At 35.9% G+C, this 16,539-nt stretch overlaps 2 protein-coding genes across 7 annotated transcripts in view; one reads left to right on the plus strand and one right to left on the minus strand.

The window, feature by feature from the left end:
- ZNF451 (zinc finger protein 451) overlaps window positions 1–16,539 on the plus strand; it is a 79,745-nt gene that overhangs the window by 49,186 nt on the left and 14,020 nt on the right. For all 6 annotated transcript variants that reach the window (XM_054492428.2, XM_054492430.2, XM_054492433.2 and 3 more), the window contains 6 exons: window positions 1,981–2,134; window positions 2,627–2,774; window positions 7,735–9,338; window positions 11,341–11,484; window positions 12,835–12,965; window positions 14,474–14,660. In XM_054492428.2, the coding sequence (XP_054348403.1) occupies window positions 1,981–2,134; window positions 2,627–2,774; window positions 7,735–9,338; window positions 11,341–11,484; window positions 12,835–12,965; window positions 14,474–14,660 (2,368 nt within the window). The remainder of the gene's footprint in view (window positions 1–1,980; window positions 2,135–2,626; window positions 2,775–7,734; window positions 9,339–11,340; window positions 11,485–12,834; window positions 12,966–14,473; window positions 14,661–16,539) is intronic.
- Window positions 1–16,539, minus strand: part of RAB23 (RAB23, member RAS oncogene family) — a 109,150-nt gene that overhangs the window by 24,489 nt on the left and 68,122 nt on the right. The gene's annotated exons all lie outside the window — the stretch shown is intronic.

The following is a 16,539-nucleotide window of genomic DNA, read 5'->3' on the forward strand; positions in this document are numbered from 1 at the left end:
GGGTAAGTTGGTTGACTTATCAGAACTTCAATTTTCTCATTTCTAAATAATGAAAATGGTACCTCATGGGGTTATTATGAGGATTAAGTAGGTAAACATATTTAGAACCTCAATGTGGTTCCTGACATGTGCTCAGTATAAATAAAAATTTTTTATCTCTCTTCTGGTTGCATCTCATAAGCACTACACAAACTGTACTTGATGGTTCTAGTGTTAATGATAGTAAATATGAGGCACAATACAATGTTTGAGGCTATTACTCTAAAGACCATTAACAAGAAGTTAAATTATATTTATAACAAGCACACACAAATATACATACACTTATAAATACACACTTTTTAAAATTTCCTATTTTAAGGTAGAGGGGGCTCTTAACAAGGTTTAGAAACTTAGATGCTAGAAAAGACATACTTATTTGACTGTGTCAAATTCAAAAAGTGACCGTAGGCCGAGCACAGTGGCTTATGCCTGTAATCCCAGCACTTTGGGAGGCCAAGGCGAGAGAATTGCTAGAGTCCAGGAGTTAGAGACCAGCCTGGGCAACATGGAAAGACCTTGCCTTTACAAAAAATAAAAAAATTAGCCGGGTGTATTGGTGTATGCTTGTGGTCCCAGCTACGTGGGAGGCTGGGATAGGAGGATTGCTTGAGCCCAGGATGTCAAGGGTACTAGCGGGCCAGCCTGGGTGACAGAGTGAGCTCTTGTCTCAAAAATAAAGAAGACTATAAACAAAATAGATATTTGAAAAAATATTGCAAAATGGAAAATGAGGCAGAGAATTAATTTCAGTAACAAAGGACTGGTACAAATTGACCAGAAGGAGAAAAAACAAAACAATTGAGAAATAAAGCTAAATAATATGAATAAAAAATTCACATAAGAACACGTCTGGGTAGCCAAAAAATGTATGAATAAATGCTCAAACTCAGTTATAGATAGGAAATGCAAATTAAAGTAGCAATGAAGGCCAGGCATGGTGGCTCATGCCTGTAATCCTAGCACTTTGGAAGGCCAAGGCGGGTGGATCACTTGAACCCAGAAGTTTGAGACCAGCCTGGGCAACGTGGGGAAACCCTGTCTCTACCAAAAATGCAAAAATTTGCCTGACAAAAATGAAAAAAATCTGTCATATATATTACTGCCAGTCTCATTCAGTACTAGGGGATATGTGAATTGGTAGAGCCTTTTTGAAAACCAGTCGTACAGTGTCTTTTAATATTCAAATATATATACCCATTAGCCCTGTAGGGCCACTCTTGAGAATAAGAAAAAAGCACCTACCAGTAAGGATATATATTCAAGGATGTTTACAAGATCATTATTTCTAGTGGGAAAAAAAAAATCAAAACTTAAGAAAAAAACTGGAAATAAATGTTGACTGAGTTGAATAGATTCACACCATGGCATAGTTTGCAACCATTAAGAAGCATTAATTAGAGATATACCAGCTGATTTTTAGGGATTTCTTTTAGGTACTATGGAATGAGAAAACTAATAGGCAGAAGAGCCTATAAAATAATATTTGATAAAACAATGACATTCCCCCTTATTTCTGTGTGTCTTTGTAACTGAGTAAGCATGGATGAATTTGTGGAAGAAGAATAATGCAGGGTAGAGTGAATAAAGCAAAACATTAGGAAAAGTGTATGTGGTGTGATCGCATTTATGCATTTATATATTACACGTGAATGTGTATGTAAAAATGAAAACTATATAGAAAGCAAATGTTCTTCTATATTTGTTACTACAACAGATGGCCATAATTTGGTTTTGAGGAAAAAAAACTAAAAATTTGACATTTGGGACCTCGGTTATGATAACAGTTCCATAATTCACACTCAGGGAAGAACATCTTTCATGTTAAAAATTGATACAGGATATTGCAAATAAACAACAAATAGGACATTTTGCAAGTTTTTTCAAGAACTTGAGTATTTATTTTAGTTTTCCATAATACAGCTTTGTCTTATATTTTAGGAAGCCACAGATGATGGACATAACAACAACCTTCTTCCTCAGATTATTCAGTGCTTTGCATGTCCAAATTGCTTCCTTCTTTTTAGCAGCAAAGAGGAGTGTTCAAAGCATATGTCTGGAAAGAATCATTTCCATCAGAGTTTCAGACTGGGTGGTATGTTAATACTCTCTTCTGCTGAAAATTAAACTACTTTAATCTTTGCTGATTTATCATACTTCTCAGATCATTCTTGAGATTACATATCCTCATCTTAGTTCTAGAACTATGAAAGTAAAAGATTATCTCAATTCTTACTTAAAAACAAAGATTCTTAATATTTATTTTTACGTATGAGTAAGGCTTACTAACTTTGAAGAGTGAAGAAATCTTGGGAAGCAAATATTTATTCAGGATAATGTTATGTTATATCATGATATCTTGGAAGTTTTCTGTTTCTCGGCATTTAAGACTCAAATTTTAATTTGAGTATGAGTAAAGCATTCTTTGTATTTAAGGCTAGAAAGTGGCTTCCCTTAGATTTTTATTGCCAAAATAACTGTCTTCTTTTACTTACTCCAACTAATGTTGAGAAGGGCTGAAGGGAGGAAGGTTGGGTTACTCTGTACTCAAATAACTTTGCAAATTATAGTTTATTTTGTCTTTCAGATAACAAAGGAATTGCACATCCAATATCTTTTCCATCTTTTGCAAAGAAACTTTTGATCTCTCTGTGCAAAGATGTTCCATTTCAAGTTAAGTGTGTGGCCTGCCACCAGACACTGCGTTCCCACATGGAGCTCACTGCCCATTTCAGGTTTGTATTGGTCTGGAGCTGTAAAGGAATACGGATGAGCTGTTTGCCAGTGAGAAGATTCAACAAATACATTTTCTATTCCATGTTTCTCTCCTTTTAAAATGAGAATATACAGTTGCCTGGAAATTAACCAAATTTTACATAGTGAGAGAAGTTAGAGATGTGGAAAACGTGGATATATTGATATTGCTGCAAGTGTAAAGCAAGCTAACAGTTCTAAGCTTTGTGTATGTTTTTCTGTGTGTGTTCTGTAAGTATGAGTAGGAGAGGAAAGGGTTAAAGTTGAACCTTGGCTTTAAGTCAACCAGAATGGAAAGTATCATATACATTTGAAAGATTAAATCTCAATGAAAGGCCAAATTTATCAAGTAACCAAGAAAGAGTCCAGTATGATCTGTGATTGCCATAGTATCTGTGAGATTTATCTATATTGTTTAGTACATTGTTCCTTTTTATTGGTAAGTAGTATTGTGTGAATATAGCACAATTTGTTGATCCATTCCCGTGTTGATAGATATTTGGGTTGTTTACAATTTATAGCTTTTATGAATAAAGCTGCTTTGAATATTTTGTACAAGTCTTTTCATGGTCATATGTTTTCATTTCTCTTGGATGGACCTTGAAAAGTGGAATTGTTGGTTCAGAAGTAGGTTTATATTTATGAGAACCTACTAAATATCCAAAGTTGGTTGTATTAATTTACATTCCTACAGGTAAGGTATGAAAGTTCTAGTTACTCTTCACCCTTGCTAACATTTGATATTGCCACTCTTTTTCATTTTAGCTATTCTTGTGTCTCATTTTAGTTTATTATGTGCATTTTCTTGATAAACAATGATGTTGGGCACTTTTTCTTGTGTTTATGGGCTATTTGTTTATCTTTATGAAACCTTTGTTCAAGTCTTTTGCCAGTCTTCAAAATTGGATTGTTTGCCTTCTTAATAGTGAGTTGGGGTTCTTTATATATTCTAGATACGAATCTTTTGTCAGATTCGTATCTAGAATGTAGGAATTTCTAGAATACACAAATATTTATGAGTATATTTTCCTAGCTGTGATTTTGCATATTCATATTTTTAATTATACCTTTTGATGAACAGAAGCTTTTCTTTGCATTAGGTGTATAATTTGTTATTTTCTTCTTTTATAGTTATGCTTTCTGTGTCGTGAGAAACCCTTGCCTCTTCTTGCTTAAAGAATGTATTTTATTTCCCTGAATTCAGCTTTGATATTTTTAAATATTTATGTTTATTTCTATAATCTATTTCAAATTTTTGTTGATTTTTACAACAACCGTTGTCTGGTTTCCCTGGCAATTCTCTGTTGTTTGCCCATTTTTTAGCTCATTGATTTCTGCTCTTTAAACTTTGAGTTTAATTTGCTTATCTTTGTCTAGCTCTTAAAAGGTAGAAGTTTAGATTGACTTTGGATCTTTGTTTTCAATATAAACATTAAAAAATATAAATTTCCCACTAAGCACTGCTTTACCTGCATGCCACAGATGTTGATAAGTTGTGTTTTCATTTTTATTCAGTTAAAAATATGTATCTCTTTTTTCCTCATTTAAACATAGAGCTACCATATAGTCCAGCAATTTCTATTTGTTGACAGCCAAGAGCAAAGTGAATGTATATCCACACAAATACTTGTATGTTTGTTTATAGCAGCATTATTCATAATAGTAAAAAAGTGGGAACATCCCAAATGTCTATCAGCTGACAAATGGATTTTTTTAAATGGACATATCCATACAAGGGAATATTATTTGGCCATGAAAAGGATTGAAATCCTGATTACATGTTACAACCTCAAAGAACTTTGAAAACATTATGCTAAATGAAATAAGCTAGTCACAAAAAGTCCATTTATATGATTCCATTCACATGAAATTCCAGAATAGGGAAATCTGTAGACACAGAAAGTAGTTGCTTAGGGTTCAGTGGTTGCTTGGAGTTGGGGAGCATGGCAAAAAGGGAGGTGGGGAGGTGATAGCTAAAGGGCATGTGTTTTCTTTTTGACATAACACAGTGTTCTAAAATTAACTATTGATGGTTGCACATATCTTTATGTGAAAAATAGTTGAAATTATATATCCTAAATGGATGAATTATATGGTATGTGAATTATATCCTTTTTTTTTTTTTTTTTTTTTAAAGATAGGGTCTCTGTCTGTCACCTAGGCTGGAGTGCAATGGTGCAATCTCGGCTCACTGCAACCTCCACCTCCCAAGTTCAAGCGATTCTTGTGCCTCAGCCTCCCAAGTACCTGGGACTATAGGTGTGTGCCACCATGCCTGGCTGAATTTTGTATTTTTTGTAGAGACGGGGTTTCACCATGTTGGCCAGGATGGTCTTGAACTCCTGACCTCAAGTGATCTGCCCGCCTCAGCCTCCCAAAGTGCTGGGATTACAGGCATGCACCACCGCGCCTAGCCATGAATTATATCTCAATAAAGCTGTTTAAAAATGTTTTGGAAAAATGTTATCTTTGCCCTTTTGATTTATTCTTTGACCTATAGGTTTATTAGAAATGTGTTGCTTGGCTGGGCGTGGTGGCTCACACCTGTAATCCTAACACTTTGGGAGGCTTAGGCAGGCGGATTGCCTGAGCTCAGGAGTTTGAGACCAGCCTGGCTAACATGGCGAAACCCCATCTCTACTAAAAATACAAAAAAGTTAACCAGGTGTGGTGAGCGCCTGTAATCCCAGCTACTTGGTGGCTGAGGCAAGAGAATCGCTTGAACCTGGGAGGCAGAGGTTGCAGTGATCCAAGATTGTGCCACTGCATTCCAGCCTGGGCGACAGAAAGATTTTCTGTCTCCAAACACACAAAAAAGATAGGTGTTGCTTAACTTCTAAAGGTTTATAGATGTTACATTTAGGTATTTAATTTATAAACATTTAGGGATTTTTATTATTTCTTGTTTCCAATTTAATTCCACAATAATTAGAGAACATATTTTGTACAGTTTTTTTCTTTTGAAATATATTAAATGTATAAAATGGTAGCAGGTCTGTTCTCTCTGGAGTTTAGTAGTGACACAGTTGTTCTATTTTTTTTATTTTCCTAGGGAAGTTGATTTATTTTGAGTTAATTTGTGGAATAGTATGTGGTTTTATTGAGCCTAGTTCTTCAGTGCAAAAGCAACTATGGGCATGACATTTGTCTGAAATAAAATTAATCAGTTCTTTATTTTTATTTCTTATAGATTCAGGGGGTGCGAGTGCAGTTTTGTTACATGGGTATATTGTGAAGCTCAGATATCTGGGCTTTTAACGTACCTATCATCCAAATAGTGAACATTGTACCCAGTAGGTTATTTTTCAACCCTCACCCATTTCCCAACCTCCCACCTTTTGGAATTTTCAATGTCTATTTATTATTCCACTCTATATGTCCACGTGTACCCATTGTTTAGCTCACACTTAGAACTGAAAATTTGCAGTATTTGACATTGAGTTATTTCACTTAGGATAATGGCCTCCAGTTCCATACATGTTGCTTCGAAAGGCATGATTTCATTCTTTTTTATGACTCAGTAGTATTCCCATGGTATATATACCATATTTTCTTTATTCAGTAATCCATTTCCATTCATTATTGCTATTGTCAATAGTGCTGCGGTAAATGTACAAGTGTAGGTGTCTTTTTGATATAATGCTTGCTTTTTCTTAAGGTAGATACCAGTAGTGGGACTGCTGGATCAAAGGGAGTTCTATTTTTAGTTTTTTAAGAAATCTCCATATTGTTTTCCATAGAGGTTGTACTAATTTACATTCCCATCAACAGTGTATAAGTGTTCCCTTTTCTCTGTATCCTTGCCAACATCAGTTGTTTTTTGATTTTTTAATAACAGCCATTTTGACTGGTGTAAGATGGTATCGCATTGTTTTAATTTGAAGTTCTCTGATGATTAGTAATGTTGAGTATTTATGGGCCAGTTGTATGTCTTCTTTTGAAAAATGTCTGTTCATGTCCTTTGCCCACTTCTTAATGGGATTATTTGTGGGTTTTTTTTCTTGTTAAGTTCCTAGTAGATTCTGAATATTAGTCCTTTGTCAGATGCATAGTTTGCAGATATTTTCTCCCATTCTGTAAGTTGTCTGTTTATTCTCTTGATTATTTCTTTTGCTATGCTTAAGCTTTTAAGTCCCATTTGTCTATTTTAGGGCTTTGTTGCATTTGCTTTTGAGGACTTAGTCATAAATTTTTTGCCTAGGCCATTGTCCGGAAGGGGTTTTCCTAGGTTTTCTTCTAGAATTTTTATAGTTTCAGGTCTTAGCCTTTAATCCATCTTGAGTTATTGTTTGTATATGATGAAAGATATGGGTTCAGTTTTATTCTTCTGCATATGGCTGTCCAGTTTTATCAGCAGCATTTATTAAATAGGGTGTCCTTTCCCCAGTGTATATTTTTGTCAATTTCATCAAAGATCAGTAGTTTGTAGGTATGTGGCATTATTGCTGGGTTCTCTATTCTGTTCCATTGATCTGTGTGTCTATTTTTATACCAGTACATGTTGTTTTGGTTACCATAGCCTTATAGTATCAACATTAATCAGTTATTAAAGAATAGGAACTGGGTTGTCTAGAATCTTAACCATAGTGTTCTTTCATATAGTTTAATTACCATGGAGAGTCTAATAATTTGCCTGTTCAATAAGGTCCTCTGTCAGTGCTTTTCATACAGATGTTAGTTTTCTAAAATTTGCCTGAATTTAAAAAATTTTGAATCTAGTTTTAGCCTTTTGTATTTTAACTAGAAATAGATAAAGTGCAGATAATGCTCAAGTATTTTGAAATGATAGAACATCATTATGTCATTTGCATCTTTATTGAAAAGTATCTTTTAGTGCTTATTTATACATTGGTTATTTTATAATTCCTGCAATAAAATGCAGCAATGGTATATTTAGAAAATACTTCTGAAAGAGTTTCTATTTCTTTTTATCTAATTTAGAGTTCGTTGTCGAAATGCTGGACCTGTAGCTGTAGCTGAGAAGAGCATTACCCAGGTTGCAGAGAAATTCATATTAAGAGGTTATTGTCCAGATTGCAATCAAGTCTTTGTGGATGAAACCAGCACCCAAAATCATAAGCAGAATTCAGGACACAAAGTCCGAGTGATTAACTCAGTGGAAGAATCAGTCTTACTCTATTGCCACAGCAGCGAAGGGAACAAGGATCCTTCTTCTGACTTGCATTTATTGTTGGATCAATCAAAATTTTCATCACTTAAAAGAACCATGTCTATGAAAGAATCTAGCTCACTGGAGTGCATTGCCATTCCAAAAAAGAAGATGAATTTAAAAGATAAAAGCCTTGAAGGTGTTGCTTGTGTCCAGAAAGAAAAATCAGTAGTTAAAACTTGGTTCTGTGAATGCAATCAGCGATTCCCAAGTGAAGATGCAGTAGAAAAGCATGTTTTCTCAGCAAACACAATGGGTTATAAGTGTGTGGTCTGTGGAAAGGTATGTGATGATTCAGGGGTCATTCGTTTACACATGAGCCGGATTCACGGAGGGGCACATTTAAATAACTTTCTTTTCTGGTGTCGGACATGCAAAAAGGAGTTAACAAGGAAAGATACTATCATGGCACATGTGACTGAATTTCATAATGGACACAGATATTTTTATGAGATGGATGAGGTAGAAGGGGAAACTTTGCCATCATCCTCTACAACATTGGGTAATTTGACTGCTAACAAGCCTTCATCAGCTATTACTATTATTGATCATTCCCCGGCAAATAGTTCTCCAAGGGGTAAATGGCAATGCCGGATTTGTGAAGATATGTTTGATTCCCAGGAATATGTAAAACAGCACTGCATGTCTTTGGCAAGCCACAAATTTCATAGATACAGCTGTGCTCACTGCAGAAAGCCTTTTCATAAGATAGAAACATTGTACCGACATTGCCAAGATGAGCATGACAATGAGATAAAGATTAAATACTTCTGTGGGCTTTGTGATCTTATCTTTAATGTGGAAGAAGCATTTTTGAGTCATTATGAGGAGCACCACAGCATAGATTATGTATTTGTGTCAGAAAAAACTGAAACTTCAATTAAAACTGAAGATGATTTTCCAGTAATAGAGACCAGTAACCAGTTAACTTGTGGTTGCCGTGAGAGTTACATCTGTAAAGTCAACAGAAAAGAAGATTATAGCAGATGTCTCCAAATCATGCTGGATAAAGGAAAACTATGGTTTCGCTGCAGTTTATGTTCAGCAACAGCACAGAATTTAACCGACATGAACACTCATATCCATCAAGTGCACAAAGAAAAGAGTGATGAGGAGGAGCAGCAGTATGTAATCAAGTGTGGCACCTGCACCAAAGCATTTCATGATCCTGAGAGTGCACAGCAGCATTTCCATAGAAAACATTGCTTCTTACAGAAACTCAGTGTGGCTCATTTTGGATGTGAAAAATCAAACCTGTACAAGTTTACTGCCAGTGCCTCACATACAGAGAGAAAACTGAAACAGGCAATAAACTATTCAAAAAATTTAGACATGGAGAAAGGAGTTGAGAATGACCTAAGCTATCAGAATATAGGTATGGCTTTATAGCTCTGTGCAAATTTCATATACTAATATTGAAACTTACAATGTACCCACCTCGATTCAATTTTGAAGCAAGAAACAGGGTAACTTCTTGATGATATGTTAATTACTACGGTATATACATTTTAGGGGTTTGTATTCCTACTACTACATTTATCCACTTTCTAAACTTACGGGGACAGAGTATATGTTGGCTTTAAATAATACATATTTTAGATATTTTATTTTACAAAAGGTGTGGAGATTTTGAAGATGAAGGAAGTTGATAGATTTTCTGAAAGTTAGATTTCAAAGTTATCCTAGTATTAATATTGTTTAGATTTTTCTTGTAATATTTGGGTTAACTAAAAAGATAAATCACATGAATTCTTTTTGTTTCTATTTGGCCATATTCTTTAGTGGGAGACATTTTAAAGGTCATTTCAGCATTTGTATATTTTTGTTATGATTAACTTGGAAGAAAAGCTTTAACATACAATTAAAATAGCAATTAGAAGTAGAGTTAAAGTGGTAGCAGGAAACCAGGGGGAAAATTGAAATATGAATTCCTTGTTTGTACTTACTCCAGACTTTCTTTCTTCCATATGATAGGATTAAGTAAGTCTAGGCAGGTGTTATGTTTTTATTTTGTTTAGAAGTATAATTTGTTTTGTTTAGAGTATAATTTTAAGTGTATATTCTTTTATTTTTAAAATTTTTTTGAGATGGGATTTTACTATGTTGCCCAGGCTGGTTTCGAACTCCTGGCCTCAAGCAATCCTCCCATTTTAGCCTCCCCAAGTGTTGGGATTACAGGTGTGAGCCACCACACCTGACTTAAGTCTATATTCTTTTAAATAAATACTAATTCTTGGTGAGTTATACAATGTAGCATATTTGGGTACAGTGAGAATATGTGAAAATTTTGGCCAGTAATGTATTTTTATGAACTATTGAATTTTTACAGTCTTGCTCTATACCATATGTAGATCTCAACATCACCTTTAGTCATGGCATGTTTTCAGTGATAAAGAATTAAATCATGAGCTACCTAGTCAACTCTAAACAGTGAAACACTGGTTACACCATTTTATGTTCTCTTAGGCCTTTCTTTTGTGCTTCTGTTTACTTTTTTTTTGGAATTTGTGTTAGTCTATGTTTGATAGCAAATGCAATATCTAAATCTAGAATTACTGAGAAGTTAGAGAAAAGACGTAAGGTGGCTTGGAAATGGAAGGGAATGGCAGTAGTATATTTGAAGGAACTATTAGAATAGAAACTATTCATTTTTTAAATAATATAACATTTTAAAGTTTGCATTGTTACCACAGGAAACTTTAAGGCCTTGTCAAAGTGGAAAAGTATGAAACAAGATAAAGGGGAGGGAGAATGAGAGTTGGGGCATGGGGGAAGATGAAAGAAGAATCTGAGAGAACCAAGAAGATGTGTTTATAGGGGGAGGTGTCACTGTACCACTGGCACCTATTTCTAGCACTGCTTTATGGCAGCAGGATGCCAGGTTATCTTATTTCTGCTCTCTAGGGTGTTTAATCATAGAACTAGAGGGCTACTAATAAATCAGTCCAGACTGGGAAAAGAACCAAATTCTGGTGGTGAAAATGTTCTTAATAGGTAACCTTGGAATTTTATATGGGTGTATTAGTTTTTGCTTATTTAACCTTAAAACTTGGTTTTCTAGTTCTTCTAGTACATTGATGTTTTTAAAAAATTCCTTGTATAAATGACTTTTTAACAACCTTTGGAGTTGATGGAAGAAAATATTTGCAAGAAGGATATATAATCAAAATTTGTGAAATGTTCAGATTATTTTTATCTGATTTAAGTGTAAATGGTGTCATGTACAGATTTGGATTTCACAAAAAGGTTAGATAGAAATGAGTAACATTCAAGGTTAGTATTTTTGCATATTAGCCTTCTAATATTTTTTGGACTTGAAATCAGAATGATTTTAGCAAATTCTTACTGAACTCATGTTGATATTTCTCTCTTCCCAGAGGAAGAAATTGTTGAGCTTCCAGATTTGGATTACCTGCGAACCATGACTCATATAGTCTTTGTAGATTTTGATAACTGGTCAAACTTTTTTGGTCATCTACCAGGGCATCTAAACCAAGGAACATTTATTTGGGGCTTTCAAGGTACGGTTAATAAGAAAAACAAAAGAAAACCGTTTTTCCCACCTCTTAGAATATAGTTCAGTTTAAAAGGCTCCTCTTAAACCTTCCTAGATAGAACATAGGAACATAATTGGAATATTGTTCTTTTGTATTATAGTTACTCTGCTAGAATCGTTTTCTTTACGTGCCTCTGTGGTAAATGTTAGCTCTATCTGGTGACTCAAAGTTTATGGATCTTTTGGCCGGGCGCGGTGGCTCACGTCTGTAATCCCAGCACTTTGGAAGGCTGAGGCGGATGGATCACGAGGTCAGAAGATCGAGACCATCCTGGCTAACATGGTGAAACCCCGTCTCTACTAAAAAGAAAAAAAAAAACAAACAAAAAATTAGCTGGGTGTGGTGGCGGGCGCCTGTAGTCCCAGCTCCTTGGGAGGCTGAGGCAGGAGAATGGTGTGAACCCAGGAGGCGAAGCTTGCAGTGAGCTGAGATCGCGCCACTGCACTCCAGCCTGGGCAACAGAGCGAGACTCCGTCTAAAAAAAAAAAAAAAAAAGTTTATGATCTTTTAATACAGATTGAAAAAGGCTTTATTCAACACCTAAAATGTGTCAGGTGCTATGGCTTTGTACTAACATGGTTACTGATTATTATGGTTTTATCCCTTTTAAAATACAAAGAAGAAGATGTTTTGTTTTTGTTTTTGTTTTTTTCCCTCAAAGTTTTAAAACTAATAAATAGCAGAATTATTTGGCCTCTCAGCTATAGGACTAATGTTATTTTCAACATGCCATAACTGCCTCTTTGGTTCATCCTTGCTGTTCTTAAGTGTTCAGCTTCATCTAAAGCTCTTTACAAATTGTTGACCAAACCTGGGGGAGAGATTTATTTGGTTTACAGAGCATCTGCTATTGTTTGTGTTTGATAGGAAATAGCATGTAAAGAGAAAGATTGGGATTAAAGATAGAAACATACTGACCTGAATAAGTTAGCCAGAATAATTGCTTTAGTAAGTTGAGCTTTGGTATTGCCCATCATTTCTGCATTGAATGGTGGTGACATCTGTAAAAACCACTCATGCTTACACTTACAGAATAATGCCATTCAAATAATTTTTACACACATTACTTTTGATTTTGCTTAATATCCATGGGAGTTTTAAGATGAGTTGACAGATTCAGGGAAGTTGGTCCACTTTCTCGAGACTGTAAAGCAACAAGATGTTGATGCTTATGCTAAGATGGAGTTCTTCCACATTCTGATCTAGTACTTTGCCTCTAGAAAAGTTTTTTTCTAGTATGTGTTTTTTCTTGATAAAATTTGTGGCCTTTCTCTCCTGTTTGATTATCATTTTTGCCTTTTCTAAAATTAATAGGAGGAAACACCAATTGGAAGCCTCCGCTCAACTGTAAGATTTATAATTACCTGAACAGGATTGGATGCTTCTTCCTTCATCCTCGCTGTAGTAAAAGAAAAGATGCTGCTGATTTTGCCATATGTATGCATGTGAGTCATTGTTTTATTCAAAATCTAATGTGAATCTCAGACCCACTTGCATTTTTTTTCCCACTTGAATTGTAATGAGAGTTATAGATCATTCTTCAGTACTTCAGGTTCTACCTATGACTATTATGAAGGCAGGACCCCATAGCATATTTTTATTGCTTTATCCTCAACTTCTAGCAAACCTTCAGCTATCCATAGTAGACCCTCAACTATTTGTGGGATAAATGGTCAAGAGCTGATACTGTTTTTTGGTTTTGTTTTTGAGACAGTCTCGCTCTGTCACCCAGGCTGGAGTGCAGTGGCGCAGTCTCGGCTCACTGCAACCTCAGCCCCCTGGGCTGAAACGGTTCTCGTGCCTCAGCCTCCCAAGTAGCTGGGACTACAGGAGCATACCACCATGCCCAGCCAATACTTGTATTTTTAGTAGAGACGGGGTTTCTCCATGTTAGCCAGGCTGGTCTCGAACTCCTGGCCTCAAGTGATCTGCCCGCCTAGGCCTCCCAAAGTGCTGGGATTACAGGTGTGAGCCACTGCACCCTGCTGATGATACTGTATTTGATATATATTAAGACACTTTCATATTTTAATATCTCTAAAATTAAGAGGTACCTTAACAATCACTGTTGGCCTAGATAGAATTTGCATTTGCTTCTGTCTCTGCTGGGTACCTAGAGAAACTGCCAAACTGAGACCCACTTTAAATTTTCTGCTTGAGGACTTACATGTCACACTGATAATGTGAATTTACTCTGCAAACTTGTTGACTACAGCTTATGGTTTAAACAACAAAAGATTTCTTTTTCCCTCTATCTAGTGCCAAGATTGAATCATGCAAATTGCCTTGCTTACGTTTTCTCTATGGCAGATTTATTTCTTATTTACCCTTATATTGAGCGTATAGCCCTTTGGCATTCCAACCTTATGTGAGGTCTGTTGGACTTCCATTTTGGCTTTTTCTTTTCATGGCACATAAAATAGCTTATATAATTTAATGGCATCTTATATTTGATTAAATGTGGGGTATTTCATTTATGAACAAGTTCTTTCTTTCTCTCTCTTTTTTTTTTTCTTTTTGAGACGGAGTCTCACTCTGTCGCCCAGGCTGGAGTGCAGTGGCGCGATCTCGGCTGCAACTTCTGCCTCCCAAGTTCAAGTGATTCTCCAGCCTCAGCCTGAAGAATCCTGAGTAGTTGGGATTACAAGCGCATGCTACCACACCCAGCTAATTTTTGCATTTTTTAATAGAGACCGCGTTTCGCCATGTTGGCCAGGCTGGTCTCGAACTCCTGACCTCAAGCGATCCACCTGCCTCAGCCTCCCAAAGTGTTGGAATTACAGGCGTGAGCCACTGCACCCAGCTGAAGGAGATCTTTATGTCATACTTTGGTAGGGACTAGGGAACAAGCTTAATATACCTTCCTAGGTGTGTGTTCATTCTGAAATAGATGTAACTTGTTTTGAAACTCATGCTGATTTTTTATCAACCTGTGCCATTTGTTCTAACTTAGGCTGGCCGTCTAGATGAACAACTACCCAAGCAAATTCCTTTCACCATCCTCTCAGGAGATCAAGGTTTTCTGGAGCTAGAGAATCAATTTAAGAAGACTCAGAGGCCAGCTCATATACTAAACCCTCACCACTTAGAGGGAGATATGATGTGTGCCTTGTTAAATAGCATATCTGATACCACCAAAGGTACGCAGCTGCAGTCACAGTGCAAACCACCCAAGAGGAGGAGACTTCACTGCTGAGAGAAACCAATAAACTGCTGTCCGCTAGTGAACTGTTGCCTGCTTACTAAACCGTCATGTTCTCTTACTTCTATCTTACTTATCTTTTTAACAAAAATCTCACTTTCATTCTTTACTGTTTTAGAAGGAGGATGAATTCATAGTAATTTTCTGGAGCTTTTTTTGATCTAGTAGATAAAATCTATATTGATGTATATAAAATATATATTCATGCGTTATAGTATGTTACTACAGTTTTAAAAGCTCAGAATTCAGATCTTCACTTTGTTTCTGAAATTCCAAGTTGACCTTCAGTTTTTTAGAAAGCAGTGTGCTTAGAGGTGAAAACCAGAGAGCAGTAAAAAAGGCGATCATTTAAGAGGTTGACAGTGACAAAATAAAACGCTGATAGGCTTTTAGGTCCTTAGAGAAGTGGGTACATCCTATCTTATTGCTGGGACTTGCACTTTCTTCTGTACCTTTGTGAGATTGTTCAATGAAAGGAGTGCTGATACCCAATTTCACTTTCTAGTATATAAGAAAAGATGTAATTCTAAGGATTCAGAAGTTTTGTTTTTCGTTTTTCATAATTTCTGCAGTCAAATGCTCTACCACTGAGCTATACCCCCCTTTTTCATAATCTCTGAAGTAAAGAAATATGGATAGAATCATTACTGTTTAAATATCCTAATAATTTAAATTCATGAATAAGGTTTGAAGATATTAATGAATTACCTTAATGAAAAATAGTGGCTTTTTGGCATTTTTATTGTGTGCCTTTAAAGTTTTCAAGTCTGCTTGCCTCCTAGATTTTTTTTTTCTTTCAATGTATTTGGAAGCACATTTTGATTGAAAACTCATTCTGGAGAATTTTGCTCTAATCACTGATTACAGTGGATCAATTGACTTCTGCAAAGTTAGGAATCAGTAATCTGTGCTCTTTATACTCTTTAAAGTGGAGTAATGATGGAAGATTATAAAAGAAAATGAACTCCTGTGTCTTTATCTCATGCCTTAGTTCTGAGTATTATCTTCCTATTCTGTAATTTTTGTTTTCACTTGTTTTTCTATCTGTGGCTTTCTTTTTTCTTAAAAAAACAAAAACAAAAAAACAAAAACAAACAAAAAAAACGGGCTGGGTGCGGTAGCTCACACCTGTAATCCCAGCACTTTGGGAGGCTGAGGCGGGTGGCTCACCTGAGGTCAGAAGTTCAAGACCAGCCTGGTCAACATGGTGAAACCCCATCTCTACTAAATATACAAAAATTAGCTGGGCATGGTGGTGGTTGCCTGTAATCCCAGCTACTCGGGAGGCTGAGGCAGGAGAATCGCTTGAACCCAGGAGGCGGAGGTTGCAGTGAGCTGAGATTGCACCATTGCGCTCCAGCCTGGGCAATAAGAGCAAAACTTCGTCTCAAAAACAAAAAACACCTCTTCTACTCTTTTGCCATCGCCTTCCCAGTCCTCAACATCTACTTAATATCCTATAAGATAAAGTTTTACCTTTGCCGCACAGGACCAACCTCCCTTTCCTTCTCTTATGCCTCTGCTTTTGGCATAAGAACATTTCTTATGTTCTTTTATAACTCCAAATGTGAAACCTGTTATGGTTTTGCAGAGGCAAAACCATATTCTGTTTGGAATGAGAGGTGAATGTGAGTAGACTTGCATGGGTATATTACGGTTGGAGGTAAGATACAGGTTATTAATATCTGCTGATTATGCCCTTCCAAATGACTCTTATGTTCTAGGTATTCTTTTTTTTTTTTTTTCTTTAATCACCCATACTCAGTACTCATTTGAACTAACTACTCTTTGGAGGCACATGTGTACTTTATTCTTAA

The sequence above is a fragment of the Pongo pygmaeus genome, chromosome 5 (genome assembly GCF_028885625.2).
Source record: "Pongo pygmaeus isolate AG05252 chromosome 5, NHGRI_mPonPyg2-v2.0_pri, whole genome shotgun sequence".
NCBI classification, from domain to species: domain Eukaryota; kingdom Metazoa; phylum Chordata; class Mammalia; order Primates; family Hominidae; genus Pongo; species Pongo pygmaeus.